The sequence below is a fragment of the Corvus moneduloides genome, chromosome 5 (genome assembly GCF_009650955.1).
Source record: "Corvus moneduloides isolate bCorMon1 chromosome 5, bCorMon1.pri, whole genome shotgun sequence".
Classification (NCBI taxonomy): domain Eukaryota; kingdom Metazoa; phylum Chordata; class Aves; order Passeriformes; family Corvidae; genus Corvus; species Corvus moneduloides.
Genome location: NC_045480.1, coordinates 28,225,991 through 28,242,378, shown reverse-complemented (window position 1 = coordinate 28,242,378; position 16,388 = coordinate 28,225,991). Strand labels below are relative to the sequence as shown.

Genomic DNA, 16,388 nt, shown 5'->3' with positions numbered 1-16,388 from the left:
TCTTCACCCCTGGAGGTTTTCAAGATCTAAGTGGATAGATGTCTCAAGAAACAGTCTGAATTCACTTTTCAAAAACAGAGAATAAAAAGAGTTTTGGAAATTACTTTGTATGAAACTGCCAAAGAATTAGGATAAGGATGTCCTGTGGGATCACAGTAAAAAGCTCAACTTTCAGTTCTCACATACAGAATGAAAATATCTTTCTATGACAAGAGTTTTCACTTCAATTATGACTGGAGACCTACAGTCTTCTTTTAATTTACAGCTATCAAAAGTCTTTTAGTATTATTGACTGTATGTTAACTAGATAAGTATTCTATTTCAAAAATTACAGGAAAGTAATTTCCAAGAATCTACATTTGAAGATTTACCTTTTCTTTCTAAGTTCTCTGTTTTTTCTATCAGCCTTTGCTTCTCTTGTTGAAGCTGGTTTAACAACAGCTCAAGATTCACTTTATCATCTGTTTTCCCAAGGAGTTCCTCATTCAGCCTCTCATTCTCCTTATGACATGAGCACAAATCCTGAAGTAGCAATTTTAAATTATAAAAATTATAAGTGCCAATAGAGAAATTTGGGGAAAAAAATTTAACATTTTGTTCAACTTTTGATATACAGCACTGTTTACTTCTGGTTGACCTGGATGCTTCATGCTTTAACATTTGTTGCAGGCCCTCACTGTATTTATATTATATTTTATTAAATCAAAGTAAACATTACTTTTTACACAGTTTGCAATCAGTAACAAGAAAAGCAAACCAACCAGTAGGATAGTGGGATACAAACACAGGAAAAAAAATTAACAACTAAAGCAATAAATAATTTTAACAGCATTTGGTAACAGTGTTGGTGTTAAAGTACATTACAATACAGCATCTCAGTCAATGCAACTCTGAAGCCAATCAAATGCTATTTGGCACATCTTTCCTGTGATGCACTGAAAATTAAGTAGTCTCGTATTTGCAAGTTCACTAGATAGACTGAAACAAAACCCTGTACTCAGTTAGCACACAAGTTCCTGTATATTCCTAAAGAAAGAGTTTATTATCAATTCTTCAAAGAACTGATAATAGTGATGTTTTTCATCTGGCCCTATGCTTTGTTTCTGAGTGAGCCAAATACTGGATACTTTTTCACATGCCATTTAAAAGACAAAGGAGTTTCTAAACATAAAGATCCTCTAGGATGTTGTAACTCATTTGTGACAAATATGATTGTGGCAAATGGAAATTATAACTTCAGAAATAAGGAAATGTACAATAAGGACATAGTCAACCATACTGTCTACAGAGATTTCTTTCAGTTTATTTTTGCAACAATATGATGTAGCTTCTCTAACTCTTTCACTCATTAATTAGTAATTCTTACAACAGAGTTTCAGAGTACTACAGAAGTTCTCTTGTTAATTGTTAAATTGATATTTTTTTATAATAAATGAAACAATCACATGGATGACAGCATGATAAAAATGGTACAAACAAGAACTGAAAATATTTTTACTTACTGATTTAAGCCTTGTTATTGTTTCTTGTAGATCCTGTATTTCACTGTGTTTTCTTTCAATTTCTTTCTATCAACCAAAATTAACCTATATGTTAAGAGTTACATATTCAAAATGACAACAATTCCTTTGTTACAAAAAAAGTAAGGAAGCAGACTATTTTGGTAAGAAATAAAGTATAGTTAGTTCCTTATTATAAAGTATTAAAGCTCCTATGAAGTGAAAGCACAAAAAACTTGTGGTATAAACACCTATGGTCATTTGAAGCACAACAATTAAATTAATCATTGCATGACTCCTCATAGAAAAAAACCCTCCAAACATATTCATTGCTGTTGCAAATATGCATTACCTAGCAATAGCTTTAAGTATCTCAGCATTTTATTTCATACTAAGCTAATAGAAGAAGAAAGAACAGATTGACCCTCAACTAAAGGCATCTAACCTAACACAGTAAAGAGACAAAACTGTTGTGATTAATCGACTTTAAGTGAGAAATTCTGTGTGATGTTAAGAAAACTGGAAAAAAAATCTTTTTAATCTTCCTTTCAGTAGCCAATAGGTCTTGCATTGCAATTAGAAGATATAAAGCCAAATAAAATGGAGCAGATCCTTCAATCTGTGACATGTTAGTGATTACCTTTGCTTCTCCTATTTCCTTATCTGCAGTCTCAAGCACTATTTCTTTGTCTCTTTCCAACTGCTGTGCCAAGTGATCTATTTCATTCAGTTCTTGACACAGTTCTTCATTTTTATTGCTTAAATCCACTACCTCACTAGTCACATTTTGTTCAGTGTCCAAGAGATCTTCAATGCGATTTTCAAGTTCTTTGTTTTTTTGCTGAAGATACTCAATCTGAAAGACATTTTTTGTTAAAATATTAATATGCATTGTTAAACTAGGTAGCAAAAGTTCCTCCCAATCTTCTGAAATACAGTATCTCTACATCCATAGTAAAATAATGATATCTTGTTAAAAATGGCCAGATTTTCTAGTTTTAGAACTTAATGCTTATCAACCTGAAAAAGAAATACAGTTTTATGAGCTCTCTCATAGTCATGAATACTGCTATAGAAAGATAACCATACATTTCTTCTCAAATGAAAGTGGTATATTGGGACTGAGGCTGAGCAAATAGTCTTGATGGTACAAAACCAGCTTCATGCAGCTCTGGGCTCACTCCCTGTACAATCAATTTGTATTCATCATGACTTACTAATTCAGGATCACTGAGCACAGCTTTACTGCTTCCAAGTCACAGCTCATTCTGTATTTTTGCAGCACTGAACCTAAGCCAACAAACTCTTCAACGTGGCTCCCATGCCACTGTACATCATGCACAGTCATACACAAAACCTCTAACTCACGTGAGAAAAGCCAGAGAATTGATGGTACAAATCCAGAGATATGCTTTACTTGATTTGTACTCCAGCTCACGTTGAAATTCTCATTCGGAGACCAGTATTGAACACATGCTAACATGCACAGTAAATACAAACACCTTTATCCTAAGCTTACCCTTTCCTCACAAGCCTGTGTTGGAGTAAAGGTGGGGACCATCTGAGATCCATGAGGAAGATTCCACACTCTTCTCATGAGAGTATCTAGAGGGTTACTCCTTATCATAATTGCATACACCATTGTTATTTTCTAAAGCATAAATGGCATGTATGCAATAACTTTCTAACCAAATAAAAGGATTTTCAAACTTGCTGAAAACTGTGTATACAAAAATTTGCTGCATCCTTTCAGATTAACATACTCCGTACAGATGTGAGTTCATGGAATTCTTTACCAAAACCTTTCTGACAGACTTTTAAAACAAGAAATGAAATTTCCTTCGACAAGAAATACTGCCACCTAAAAAGAAAGGCAAATTCAATTGATTGATTTTATATCTATAGTGATTTTTTGTAGAGCTAGAAGTTTTGTGGGGTGTTTTGGATCACCAATATTTTTAGGTTTGACTAAACAAATGAATTACCTGTAAATTCAAGTGGGAAATGAGCTTCTCATTACTTTTAGTTCTCGATTCCAGCGAGAGAACCTCATAAGAACGCCCACCATCCAATGCCAGTGTTAAGCGCTCGATTTCTTTGTCTCTTATCTCAACCTTTGAGGGACAAAATCAATACTGTAGTATCTTATACACCCTTTAATAGACCCTTTGTTTAAATAAACACACACGTATTATTCAGTAAAAAGATAAGCAACTAAAAATTCAATTTCAACTTGTATATATATATATTTTTTTTTTTTATTCTCAGTTCTTCTGAAAAAAGTTATATCTTTGAAAGAGAAATAAATTAATTAAATACAATTTGTAAGGAAAAACTGAAACAGTTCCTACTGTTTTACATTCTTGAAGAAAACGAAACAATTTTAACTTAATGTGAAGTTAATGAATGCTGCAACTTAATTGAGACTAGCACTTAAAGTTAGGGAAAAAACTTCTAAGTAAGTTAACTCAGTGATTATTCCAGTCACTGGAAAAAAGGAAATATTGGAAGAGGAAAACCAAGATGTGAAGAAAGAAGAAATCCCTAGATTTTGAAAGAAGTAACATAAGAACATTTGATGTAATTCCATTACTTAAAGATTGTACATATCAATCCACTCTCATTAAAATATTGTAAAATCTGTTGTTCATAAATTAACTATCAAAAATTTTAAAAATATAACCAGTCCGAGCAGTGAAAAAATTATCCTAAGATTTATGTAGATCAAATTACTATTTTGGACAAGTTAACACTTATGCACTAAAAAAATGTTGACAAATTCTACTTATGATTGTCAAATTTAGCTTATTTAATGCAATTTCAATACACAAAATGTATCAGCAAAATCACCAGACAAGTATTTTGTCATTGCTGCTGTCTCCAAAAGCAGAGGAGAGAAACTGCTCAACATAGGCAAGTTAGAATAACTGTATTTCACAAGCCCTACAAATGCCTTCCCAAGAAGGTTTTTAAAACAAAGGCCATTGCCATAGCTATGACACCCAAATAATAATAATAATAATATTAATAATAAAACAATAATACCACTGCTAATGATGATATAAACATACCTGTTTGCTATAATTTTTCATTCCACATTCAGATGTCTCCAGTTTTTCCTGTAGCTCTGCTACTTCTGACTGCAGTTCTTGAATTCTGAAATGTAGTACTGTATTTTTTATGTGAATTCATGGAAGAATTGTATGCACGCAATTCAATATTAGCATTTTCTCTTTGCTCCTGAACCCAAATATTTCACAAAGGAATAGTTTTGTTCATGCAAAATATTAATGCAGAAGCAGTTGTTTGAGATACTGTAGCATGTTGACCTTGCCTGGCTGCCAGTCCGTCACCCAGATGCTGTCTTACTTCCTTTCCTCAACAGGATGGGGGAGAAAAGATGAAAAAGCTCATGGGTCAAGATAAAGACAGGGAGATCATCTACCAATTACTGTTACCAGTGACAGACTCAACTGGGAGCAGATTAATTTAACTTATCAACCAAAAAGAGTAGGACGGCGAGAATTGAAGACACACCCACAGTTCAAAATTACAAAGCTCTCTGGCTCACCGATTATCAGCCACCTGCAGGAGGTCTGCGATGTAAGGGTCCTCTGGCTGAGGCACCGGGTAGGCACTGACACTTGATGGGGGCACAAGCTGGTCTATCTGCATGCGTTGACGCCTGAAAGGAATGCTTTTTTTCCTGCCACCTAAAAGCCCAAAACCAGAGGCATATTACTTGGAGTTAAAGCAAGGGAACCATCTTCTCTAATACAAAATTAATTTTCCTGTTTATTCTACTGTTTCTGAACGGGCATATTTCACCATTTTAATCCTTCTGCAGTAAGTTGATAAAATTCACATACTCTAGACAACACCATTCTTGCAGGTTAGTATCAGTTTTGTCAAAGTCCACTATTATAGTAAGGAAACACACGAAGTTTAGTACAAGTAATTTTCCCCAGTGTTTAAGATCCCAAATATTCCATAGTTCAAACTTGTTGAAGCTGTTAGTGATTTAGCTTACTAAAAAAGCTAAATCAAAACATCACAAAAGACATTTGGTTTTCACATTTAAGAACTATTTTATGACTGAACTAACCTCTGCACTGTTCAGTAATATTTTTATTCCTTCTACTCTGTTGTCATTTCAGTGAATATCATATTCTACTGCTTATCAAGCAGAGCATGCTATTAGCTTGAATAATAACATATTTAGAAAAAAGCAAAAGATAGTATTATTTCCAGACAGAACATTTACTCTTCATCATATGATTAAATAAGAACATGGAATATTGGATGATGTAGTATGGAAAAATCCTAGAAGACTGGTGACCAAAGGGCAAGTATGCAGAAAGACAAACAAAAGCATAATATGTCATCTTTGAAGCAAAGGACATGAAGTGCAGAAAGGTATGGAAAAATAAAGAGGACTTTTAATTTTTCCTAGCGATCCACTGATTTCCCTTAGATGCCAAAAATATGTATATAATTCAATGACTTGGAAAAAAAAGACAGTTTCAAAATGTCACAAAATAATTCTATCTCCCTTAGCTTGAAAAAAATTAAGGAAAAGGACACCCTGGAGAAAGACATTAACCTCAAAGTAACATCTAGAACATTTTAAGTTATCAAAAAACCCTTTAAATACTGTAAGCTTCTAGAGGGTTGGAATATTTGTAGACGTATTTTGCATCTTGCTGTGTTTAGATCTTGGTTCCAAAAATCTGAATTTCTCACTTACACATCAATTACCTGTCAAAAATATGCAAGGCTCAAACAATCTGCCTCTGACTAAATTAGATGCAGCAATAAAAAAAATAGCCATTGATTAATAGCTTTCTAGTCACATTTTAACTTAATAGTCTTCTGTTCAATCTATGTTTGCATTCAAATTTGTCCCTAACGCAAGTGATGACCTAATGAAACCTCATATAGAGAAATTACAGAATTCAGAGCCAAAACTTTCAAAGGGTAATGTTACTCTACTGGATATTTTACCACAATAACTCCTCTTACTAGAGGAAAAAATATTATGTTCTGAAGATCCAAAAAAGCCCAGAAAAAAGTTGAAATATCTGTGATTATTTACACTCACCAGGTGTTTGCACCACTGCTTGCAGATTCCTCTCCTGAAGCTGCTGAATTTTTTCAGTCTTGGCTTTGGTCTCTTTTTCCAGCATTTTAATTTTATGTATATATTGGTTATTCAAGAATTTCAAGTCAGATGTTTCATGTTCAACCCTCCTTAAGGAAGCTTTCAAATCTTCAAGGGAGAGAAAAGCAGTATTATCTCTCTTATTCACTATTGTTTTTCCTAGTAGCACCAAAATAAGCATAAAGAGAATCCTGTATTCTTTTTCCATAGCATAAAACTATCAAATACACATATATATGTGCATATATTTACAAACAAACACACAAAAATACATATTTATACATGTTTTACAGATAAACACTCATTGTGGAACAAAGGCACAGTTAACAGCAGAATTTAATTTTCAATTAAAAAATACCATTTCAAGGTATTGAAAGTATACGTTAAGATTTCTAACATTCTCATATCTTATTAAAACATTAATTTGCAGAACTTAAGTTTTTTGACAGCAAAAGAAATGTCTGAGCCTGAACCTTAATTCCTTGAAGGCACCAAATTCCATGACCACTCACACTCACTAATTAGTACAGATACATGAATCTGCAGATCAAGGATTTAGCCACAATTTTATTTTGGCATGTAAGGATTACAAAAGTGCATCATCATTTGTATATTACCTTTAACATGACGATCAGAATGCTCTTTCAGTTTTAGTATTTCTAAATGTAGATCGTTATTTTCCCTGGTAAGTCTAGCATTCTCTGTTTTATAAGGTTCCAAAATAGTATCATAATTGCTGCATTCTTTTTCAGTTTTTCCAGAAGATAACTTTGATTTGCGCAAACTCTCAGTTGTATGAACTAAGTCACTAGGATAAAGGAATATCAGATGTCTTAGCAATGTTATCAGCCTTCACGCTGCAGATGCAAATGTTTATTATGACCTAAGAAACAAAACCTTTTCCCCAAGAGGGGGGACAAATGAGTTCAAACAAAGGCAACAAAACATTAATGTCATGTAAGAAAAACTGAAAGATAGGCACCATCTGTTTAAAAAAACAGTAAATAGGAATGAACAGGAGAAAAAATAGAAAACAAAATAGTTATAAAGCTGATAAATATCAGGAGTTTACCTCTGACAAGCATCAAAGGTAGTGATGGAGAGAGTAAATCTACCTGGCAGACACAAGAATGAGACTTAATGTTGAAGGCAGATTACTTCACATTTGCCTAGCTATGGTTCTTCCATCTGTATTACATTCTAGAGAGCAACAGAACCAGAATAGCTACATTTGTGTGTTTAGACAAATATAACTGGATTACTATGGAAATTACTATATTCCTAATAATATCAAAGCCACAAAATGGCAGATATAATAAGAAGGCAATCTGAAAATTTCATGGTTTTTCTGTTATGTGCCTTGTAAAAAGGACAGAGATAACAAATTTTAAATTCTCTAAATAAGGTCATTATAAATGGAGATGTGAATGTTTTAAGTCACAGAACAGGCAATAGTAATTATTGTTTATACAACCAGTTATAAAAGTGTCCTTTTAATCACATATCAATAGTGACTATTCTCAGCTCTCTTATGAGGTTAGAAAACTTGAATTTTCCTACACCACAGATCCTTAGAAGCAATTCTACTGAATTAAATTAAATCTTAAGATGTTACCATCACTTAAGCAAACGCATTTGACTTCATCATATTTAGTCATAAGTATGTACATACTTATGCATGTCATAATCCCGTACATACTACAGGAACTTAATGTTGCCCTTGAAATAACATTGCTAGAAAATAATCCTCAGATTAAGCCTTCTTCCTTACATGTCAAAAATCAAACAATACCTACTATATGATTACTATTTTTTTAATGAATCTCCTTTTGAATACCTAAAAAGCTTTTCCACTAAAGGTAAACTCTCCACTCCCAGCGACTGCCGATAGCCCAGCTGATCCAGACGTTTCCTGAGATTAGTGAACCTTCGCTCTGCATTTGTACTCATTGTAAACACACCTCCAAAGCTGCTTTTGCCACAGTCAAGAAAAACAGGACACCTGCAAAAGATTGTCGGTTACAGCATCTGCCCTTTCAAGAAGGAAAAATATAGAAAAAAGTAATGGAAAAGAACTTTTTTTTCTGTAGGAAATACAGTGCATAAGAATGTCCTTAAAATTTAAGCAAATCAGAAAAGGATGACTGCAACTGAAAAGTTTTAAACATATTTAGATATTCCTTTAAAAATAAGTATTTGCCTTGGCAGTTAGTTTTCTCATTATATTTGATTTTCTTGAATCATGGTCATCATTGTATATTACACAATACAAATTGACAGATTATTCTCAAAAACTCATACTTTTTTCTTCCATATATAAATCTTACTTTCAAAGTTTGCAAGTCAGTACTTAATATAACTTATGCCAACCATTTCTAAAATCGCATAAAATATGTAAAATCTTGAAGACAGATTAACTTTGAACATCTATTTTCTATGACAAAAAACAGGAAAGATAAAAAATACTGGCATACTATAGTCATACTTGTATCGTTTTCTGGAAAATACAGTTCAAGGACGAGAGTTGGGGTTTTTTCAATTGACTGATTAATTATCTTTGTATTACTAAGTTGATCTAAAGGGGAGTGGATCAGCATTACTGTGTCTGAATCCAAATGATAATTTTGGTTTTTTCAAGTACATTTGAGGCAAGAAGAAATTTTATATCATTATGTCCTTCTGAATTTAGATACAGAATGAGAAAACAAATCAAGTACTAAAGCTTATGTTTCTTAATATGTGAAAACATCTCTTCAATAGTTAGAAATATTTTTGAAAAGTAGTTATTTCTGTAAAACCTTTTCCCTCAAATGTCTTCAGAAGTTTCAGTATTAACCTATTGGCTGCAAAGACCTCAGCAGCCAAACTACCAATTCAAGGAGGTGGTGTTTGCAGGTCATACAAAAGGAACAGAATATAGAGATAATCCAAACTATCATCACAATCCTCCAGATTTTAAAAAGAAATAAATACATGCAGGTATTTGAAATTAACTATTAACAATAAAGTGAGGAAAATGTGTGTGTTTCTCTCATATCTAATGCTGGAAAGTTAAGATTTCATCTCGTTTTATTAAAACACTACAAAGAAGTCTAGCAACAGGCCTGTGGTAACCGGGTACTGCTCTGTAGATGAGAGAAAATCACCAGCCCTATAAGCACAGCATCTGTTCTGGGTACTATCAAAAATATTTGCTTGAAGAGATTCAGGATGTTGGGATAGTAACTAAGCAATGGCACGGACAACGACCCCTTACATACCGTGCTGGGATGGCTGAAGGAGGAGGCGGCGCCACACTTTCCACCAGTGTGCTAAGTGGAAGTCAGTGTCCTGATGTGTAGTAAATGCTCTTCATACTCCTCTGACAGCCAAAGATTAGAGATTAAAGTGACAAGTTCTTGGTATTTCTGCATTAAAGTTGAAGATTCTGTGTTGAATTCAGGAAAAGTGTGACTGTGTTACTGTGTCTAGACTGAGTCTCAGGAATACATCTTATATTACTACAGAAGAAAACTGGTAACTCCTGAGCCCATCTTCTCTTTAAGAAGGCTTGTATCAGTTAAAAAGATTAGATTACCTTAAAATTGTTCATTAGATTTGTTTGAAATCTTGTGTTTTAGAAAGAGCAAAGATTGTTTTACTAATCAAATTGAGAAAATTTTGAAGAAGAAATATCAAGAACAAAACTGTCACAGCTTGTACGGGAATGGAGTTTTTCTGCAGTAACTGCAAAGAAAAATAAATGGACATATGTTAGCACTCCAGTGACTGTGGCTAGGAAGTACATACATAATTTAACTAAACCCCCGCAACGGGCATTTAAGGTACAGTTACCTAAACATGATCTAATATTGGGAGGTGCTGACAAACTGCTGGTTGAATCACTTTCCTTCCTAAAACCTGAAATTTATTTCATTTATTTATCATTATTGCCACTGGAATCAAACCATAAAGGGTATTATCTTACATTATTTTACATCAAAGCTACATCTGATCCACAATAATCCCAGGAAATTAATAGCTGTAGTAGTGTAAGTCCAAAAGGCATCTCCTTTCAGAAAGCTTAAAATAGATATTAAACTCTTCAAAGACAATAATTGTCATACACCCTTTGTTGGAAAGAAATTATGTGTCAGTAATTTCAGACTTCTGTCATTACAGACTACCAAAATTTAAATCTCGTATCCTAAACTTAGTCTATCACTAGTCTTACCATGACATGAAAAAGTATCTAATAACTTCTACATCAGGAAAATTTGTTTTTCTGGAAATACAAAATTAATATATGAACTGATGCATTGATTCAGTTGAATCCAAGTCCTGTCTGACACAATATCCTGTGTCTCTTGACCATTGCCACAGCAAGAATATAAAAACCTAAAAAACATGAGTGAAATCTTACTCCTACACACATTTTCTTTATATAAGCCTATAATGCAGGGACTTGAAGGGCCTAAAGTTGAACTGAAATAATTATAATAGTACCTGATAGACCTTCCTCTGAGCAGCCATAGAGACTCTTGGCTGCAGCCTTCACTATTCATATTGATTCCTAACTTACCATTTGCCTTTTTTGATCGCTCTAAAGCATCGATTAGATGCATTCAGTGACACATCTCTCTGAGTGGTTGCTACCACTTTAGAGACCACAGCATGTATCACTTTGCCTTTATTAACACAGCTCCTTAATTCCTGCATCATTACTCAGTCCAGTCTTCTGGCACCCTTGGACTGCACTTAGCATGTCCACATAATGAGCAAATTTTGTCCCCCGCTGTTTAACCCATTCTTTCACATTACTGATCAGTGTTTGTCATGGCTTAACCCCAGCTTCCAACCAAGCACTACACAGTTGGCTTGCTTACTCCCCCCACTGCCACAGGGATGGAGAGAAGATTCAGGGAGAAAAAAAACCAAAGCTTGTAGATTGCCATAAGAACAGTTTAATACTTGAAACAAAACATAATCATAATAATTGGAATAAAAAGGAGAGGGAGAGAGAGAGAGATTGATAAAACCCAAGAGATACAAGAGATGCAGAATACAATTGCTCACCACCCGATAACTGACGCCCAGCCTGTCCCCGAACCACAGCCAGCCCCACTCTGGGTAACTCCCCCAGTTTATATATTGGCCATGAAGTTCTGTGGTGTGGAATGCCACTCTGGCCAGCTCAGATCAGCTGTCCTGGCTATGTTCCCCCACAGCTTTCTGTGCAGTTCCTCAATGGCACTGAGAAGTCCTTTGCTGAGAGCAAGCACTACTTAGCAACAACCAAAACACCACAGTGCTACCAACATTATTCTCATGCTGAATCCAAAACACAACATTGCACCAGCTAATAGGAAGAAAACTAATTTTATCCCAGCTGAAACCAGGACACTTTGTCTGTTTGCTCTAAAGCATAGATTAGATGCATTCACAGTGACACAACTTTCTGAGCAGTTACTGCCACTTTAGAGACCACAGCATGTATCACTTTGCCTTTATTAACACTACTCTTTAATTTTATTACTCAGTCCAGTGAAACTCCTCTGCAATCCTTGGATTGCACTTAACACATCCATATAATGAGCAAATTTTGTCCCTTCCTCTTTAACCCATTCTTTCAGATCACTAGTCAGTATTAAACAGCAGACAATCTTCTGCACGTTCACTGTAAGGTAGTACTTTTCTACTCTCTTTTTTAATCACTAGCTTCTTTTCTCCATTTCTGACAGAGACCTGCTTTCTTAAGTGTTTGGTAAAGAACCTTCTCAAAAAGCTTTTTGGAAATCCAAGTTTTTTATATTATTTGCACCCAGTCAATTCAATTCAATTCAGAATATGCTTTTCTTTAAAGAAGCTTAATAGCCTTGTGAATGACAACTGAGTCCTGATGAAAGGTATGTCACATGTACTAGATGTCTGTAAGTTCGCAAAGTACTGGAAAGCACTCTCAACAACTTTGGTATTTCCCATGAGATAGGCTACATTAGCTGCATAACTAGTTCACACCATTCATCATCTAAATATTTCCTGCAATTTAGTGCTGCTGTGAAGAAAATCAAATTTCCATTTTCAATGAAAAATAGAAAAGAGAAAATTGAATGGTACTTTAAATGAGGCATTTCCTAAACCGGATTTATTAATATGTCTAAATCTCTCAGTTGCTCGCTGAAGATTACTCAGAGCCAACAGCCTCATTTTTTGTTCCCCCTTTGCTCATGAAGACTGCTAGAGGTGACAACATTCACATGCTGCATTTTATGACATGCCTGGATGGCTGTGAGCAGTCTTTTGAAGATACAGATGTTTATGAAATAGACATATGTAGCACCTAAGAACTGTTTCCTATTGTTTTAAGTCACCAATGTCTAAAATTGAACCTTGAGGTGAAAGATGGGCAATAGTGGAGCCAACTGCTCTAGGCTTTAAGTAGAGAATCAGCTGGCATAAAATTGTGTGAAAGAAGCAATGCTTATAGGTATTAGATTAGCTATTAAAGGTAGAATGCAAAACAGAAAATGTTTAGCAGACTAAGCCCTCCTTTCATTCTGAGAACAATGCAGCAAAATTGATGGTGAGTGAAGGCTACTAACTGCTGCAGATGCAACACTTGTGTTTTCAGTAAGAAAATGTAATAATACAAAAGCAGAGCAAAGATGGATCTTGGCCATGGACGAATGCAGTTTTTCATTCAACAGAACTTACACGTTAAAGGGTTTTTTCCTTTTTGTTCACATCCTGTTCGCTCAGGTACCAAAGGCAGTGGTACCAAACATTTGACTACTGCAGCGCCTTAATACGTGGCTCTGTACAGCTGAGGGCTGTGCCGTGACCCGCAGCTGCTCTAACAACATGTTCAAGATACACCCAGTGAGCCAGCACCTGCTTTAGGAAAGTTTGCTCCCAACTGGATTTGCTGGGAGTTCATTTCTGACTAAGATATTCGTACAATACGTTTGCTATGAAGTCTCAGCACCTTGCCAATGGAAAGAAAATACTCGTTCTGAAAAAACAGATTTCTTCGCTAAAATGTCATGGAATGCCAGAACGGTTAGGGTTGGAGGGCACCTCTAGAGATTATCCAGCCAAGGCAGGGTCACCTGGAGCAGGTGACAGGAACGCGTCCAGGCGTGTTTAGAATGTCTACAGAGAGGGAGACTCCACGACCTTCCTGGGCAGCCTGTCACCATATCCTGTAAGTTCACACTGGAGCACAAGAAAACTCTTCCGATTATGAGCCTGCTCATCACCCGTTTCCCTAAAAGGGAAGACTTGCAGACCTTCCAGCAACCCCAGTCTGTACCTACAGAGGGGCGGTCGGCCCCTTTCCAAACAGGTTTACGCCACTTGTCCCGCCCTCACCACACTTACCACTAAGAGCAGGCGCCGGCAGCCGGGGCCGCTGCGGAGCGGCCGCGATGTCCGGGCGCTGGGGAGCCTTTGAAAATGGCGCGCGGAGCAGCGGCCGCTTCCGGCCCGTCACCGCAGCAACGGGGGGGACGCGCCCGCGCCGCCGAGCGCCCGCCCCGGCCCGGCCCGGCCCGGCCCGCCCCTTCCCGGCCCGGCAGCCCTCGCGCGGCGGGCGGAACGCTTCCTGCTGCCGTGGGCCCAGCAGCGGGATGAGGAGCGGGTGTCCCGCAGGCTCCTGGGCTCCGGTAGACCCGGGACAACAGGCTTCGCCTCTGCGCACAGGGCCCAGCCCAGCCCCCGGAGAGGGACGTTTTGCGTGGGGATGTAGTGGCAGGAGAAGGGGCAGAGGATTCAGACTGAAAGAGAGTAGGAGGAAGCTCTTTACTGTAAGGGTGGTGAGACATTGGAACAGGCTGCCCAGAGAAGTTGTGGAAACCCCATCCCTGGAAGTGTTCATGGCCAGGCTGAATGGGGCTTTGAGCAACCTGGTCTACTGGGAGGTGTCCGTGCCCATGGAAGGCGGTTGGAACTAGAGGATCTTTAAGGTCCCTTCCAACAAAAGCAATTCTATGCATCTGTGAAATCCAGGTCCCAGTGGTCCTGAGTTCCACCGAGCAGGTGGAACTGTTACAAACAGTTACAGTTTGTAACAGTTGTTACAAAACTCAGCAGAAAAACTCATTCATCCCGGTGTTTTATTTTTGCATCTACATCTCAAAAAACATTTTACCTCTGTCAGCATGTTTAATGTGCCTGTTTCTATCTTATATACACCCCACCTCTATCCAACATCTTGGCAATTTCATCAAGCTGTACAGAAAACCTAGGTCCTGAATTCCTGGCAGCTGAAGCTCCAAGAGGAGGAAGGGCTTACATGACATGGGAGTATACTGATACTACATCATACTTACTAAACGCAAGAAAAACAACACGCGTGCAGAAATGAAGCAACTCTTCAATGGCCAGAAGCAAAACAATGGCATTCACTCCTTCAGGCATTTTCACCTTTTTGAAATAACACTCCACAGAAATAAAGAATATGATGAACGTAGTTTAATTAAGAATTCTAGCCATAGTCACATTACATCTCAACATCAATTCACTCTTCCCACTGCATAAAGTTCTACATCCATACGTCTTAGAACAAGGAAGGGAAAATATCTTACAGTCTTCAATGCTTACATAATTTCTAAGATGCAAAATATTAGTGAAAACAGTAGTATTCTTTTGGCGTACTCTGAAGGTAGTGCTTACTGCTTTTAGCAAGAGAAGGGATTATAAATAAAAGTATTTGAATATTACAGAAGGGAAAAACTGTATCCAAAGTGTTTCACAGAATTAATGCTTTCAAACAGTACTTCAGCCCAGGAGAAGCACAACAAATCCCCGAAGGTTTCATTTTGCCCTGAAAGGCATTTGAAGCAGGAGTGTAACTCAACATATAGGGCAGTTAACTACACACATGTGGAAATCCACCTTTTAAAACCCAGTAACATTTATAGTGTTTGATTCCCTTGTACACAGGCACACACTTTTCTAGCTTCTCTTTCCCTTTCTAGAACTTAATGGGACTGTGCAATACTGGAGCAGTAGTCTAAAATATCCTGTATAGTGAACTCCATAGTAATTCCTGATCCAGGATAGCAGCGAGCTATCAGCCCTTCAAAGTGCTTGTATTGTCGTATAAATTCATCTTGCATGGAATGCCACACAACCTGCCAAAGAGAGAAAACTTTAGGAAAAAGTCAACTGGCACAATACACTACAGTAATCAATTCTCAGTTCAGGTGTCATTTTACAGTCGAAGATTGCTAATAAAGTTCAATACATGGGGTTGCTGCATTAAAAAAAAAGATGGATGTTTTTACCCATTAAGATTGGTAATGTTGACATGACCTGTAATAAACGTGCAAAGCACAAAATAGTAAAGAAGACAGGGAGGTTTTCCTAACAGAGGCACTGCTTTGTCTTTCAGAACACCCTGAACCAGAAGAGTGCAACAATTCATGTTTCAGACTTTAAAAAGCTGTTTAAACAAGCTTAACTCAAGTCTACTTATCATTTACTCCAGTGAGAAAGTTTATGGAATGTAAGAAAAACATTAGATAATACAACTATCAGAAAATATATATAACTGAAAGTATTCTGCTATAGTGCACCAGCTAAATTTCACATCAGGTTACTCATTCATTTAAATCTAGTTCTCTCCATTTCCAGTATATTTTTCAGAGAAGATGTCACCCATTAATGGTCAGCTAGGAAATAATAAAGGAAGTTTCCTTCTGAACTTTATCTCCACCACTCTGGTTCAAATGAATATTAAAGAAATA

The 16,388-nt window shown here is 36.5% G+C and overlaps 2 protein-coding genes across 19 annotated transcripts in view; both read right to left on the bottom strand.

Moving 5' to 3' along the window:
• The window catches only part of CEP135 (centrosomal protein 135), a 36,833-nt gene extending 22,690 nt beyond the window's left edge, over positions 1 to 14,143 (bottom strand). For 4 of the 6 annotated variants that reach the window (XM_032109702.1, XM_032109703.1, XM_032109704.1 and 1 more), the window contains exons 1-11: positions 14,020 to 14,143; positions 9,921 to 10,386; positions 8,498 to 8,662; positions 7,278 to 7,468; positions 6,601 to 6,768; positions 5,071 to 5,212; positions 4,571 to 4,655; positions 3,485 to 3,613; positions 2,140 to 2,355; positions 1,503 to 1,568; positions 372 to 522 (exon numbers count right to left, since the gene is read on the bottom strand). In XM_032109702.1, the coding sequence (XP_031965593.1) occupies positions 372 to 522; positions 1,503 to 1,568; positions 2,140 to 2,355; positions 3,485 to 3,613; positions 4,571 to 4,655; positions 5,071 to 5,212; positions 6,601 to 6,768; positions 7,278 to 7,468; positions 8,498 to 8,610 (1,261 nt within the window). In that variant the 5' untranslated portion in view covers positions 8,611 to 8,662; positions 9,921 to 10,386; positions 14,020 to 14,143. Of the gene's footprint in view, positions 1 to 371; positions 523 to 1,502; positions 1,569 to 2,139; positions 2,356 to 3,484; positions 3,614 to 4,570; positions 4,656 to 5,070; positions 5,213 to 6,600; positions 6,769 to 7,277; positions 7,469 to 8,497; positions 8,663 to 9,920; positions 10,387 to 14,019 lie in introns of those variants that run through there. The other 2 variants (XM_032109705.1, XM_032109707.1) reach the window with 2 other exon arrangements.
• Positions 14,144 to 15,089: 946 nt separating this feature from the next.
• Positions 15,090 to 16,388, bottom strand: part of EXOC1 (exocyst complex component 1) — a 29,096-nt gene continuing 27,797 nt past the window's right edge. For 12 of the 13 annotated variants that reach the window (XM_032108996.1, XM_032109002.1, XM_032109003.1 and 9 more), the window contains one exon: positions 15,621 to 15,773. In XM_032108996.1, coding sequence (XP_031964887.1) covers positions 15,621 to 15,773 — 153 coding nt within the window. Of the gene's footprint in view, positions 15,774 to 16,388 lie in introns of all 13 variants that reach the window. The other variant, XM_032108994.1, reaches the window with a different exon arrangement.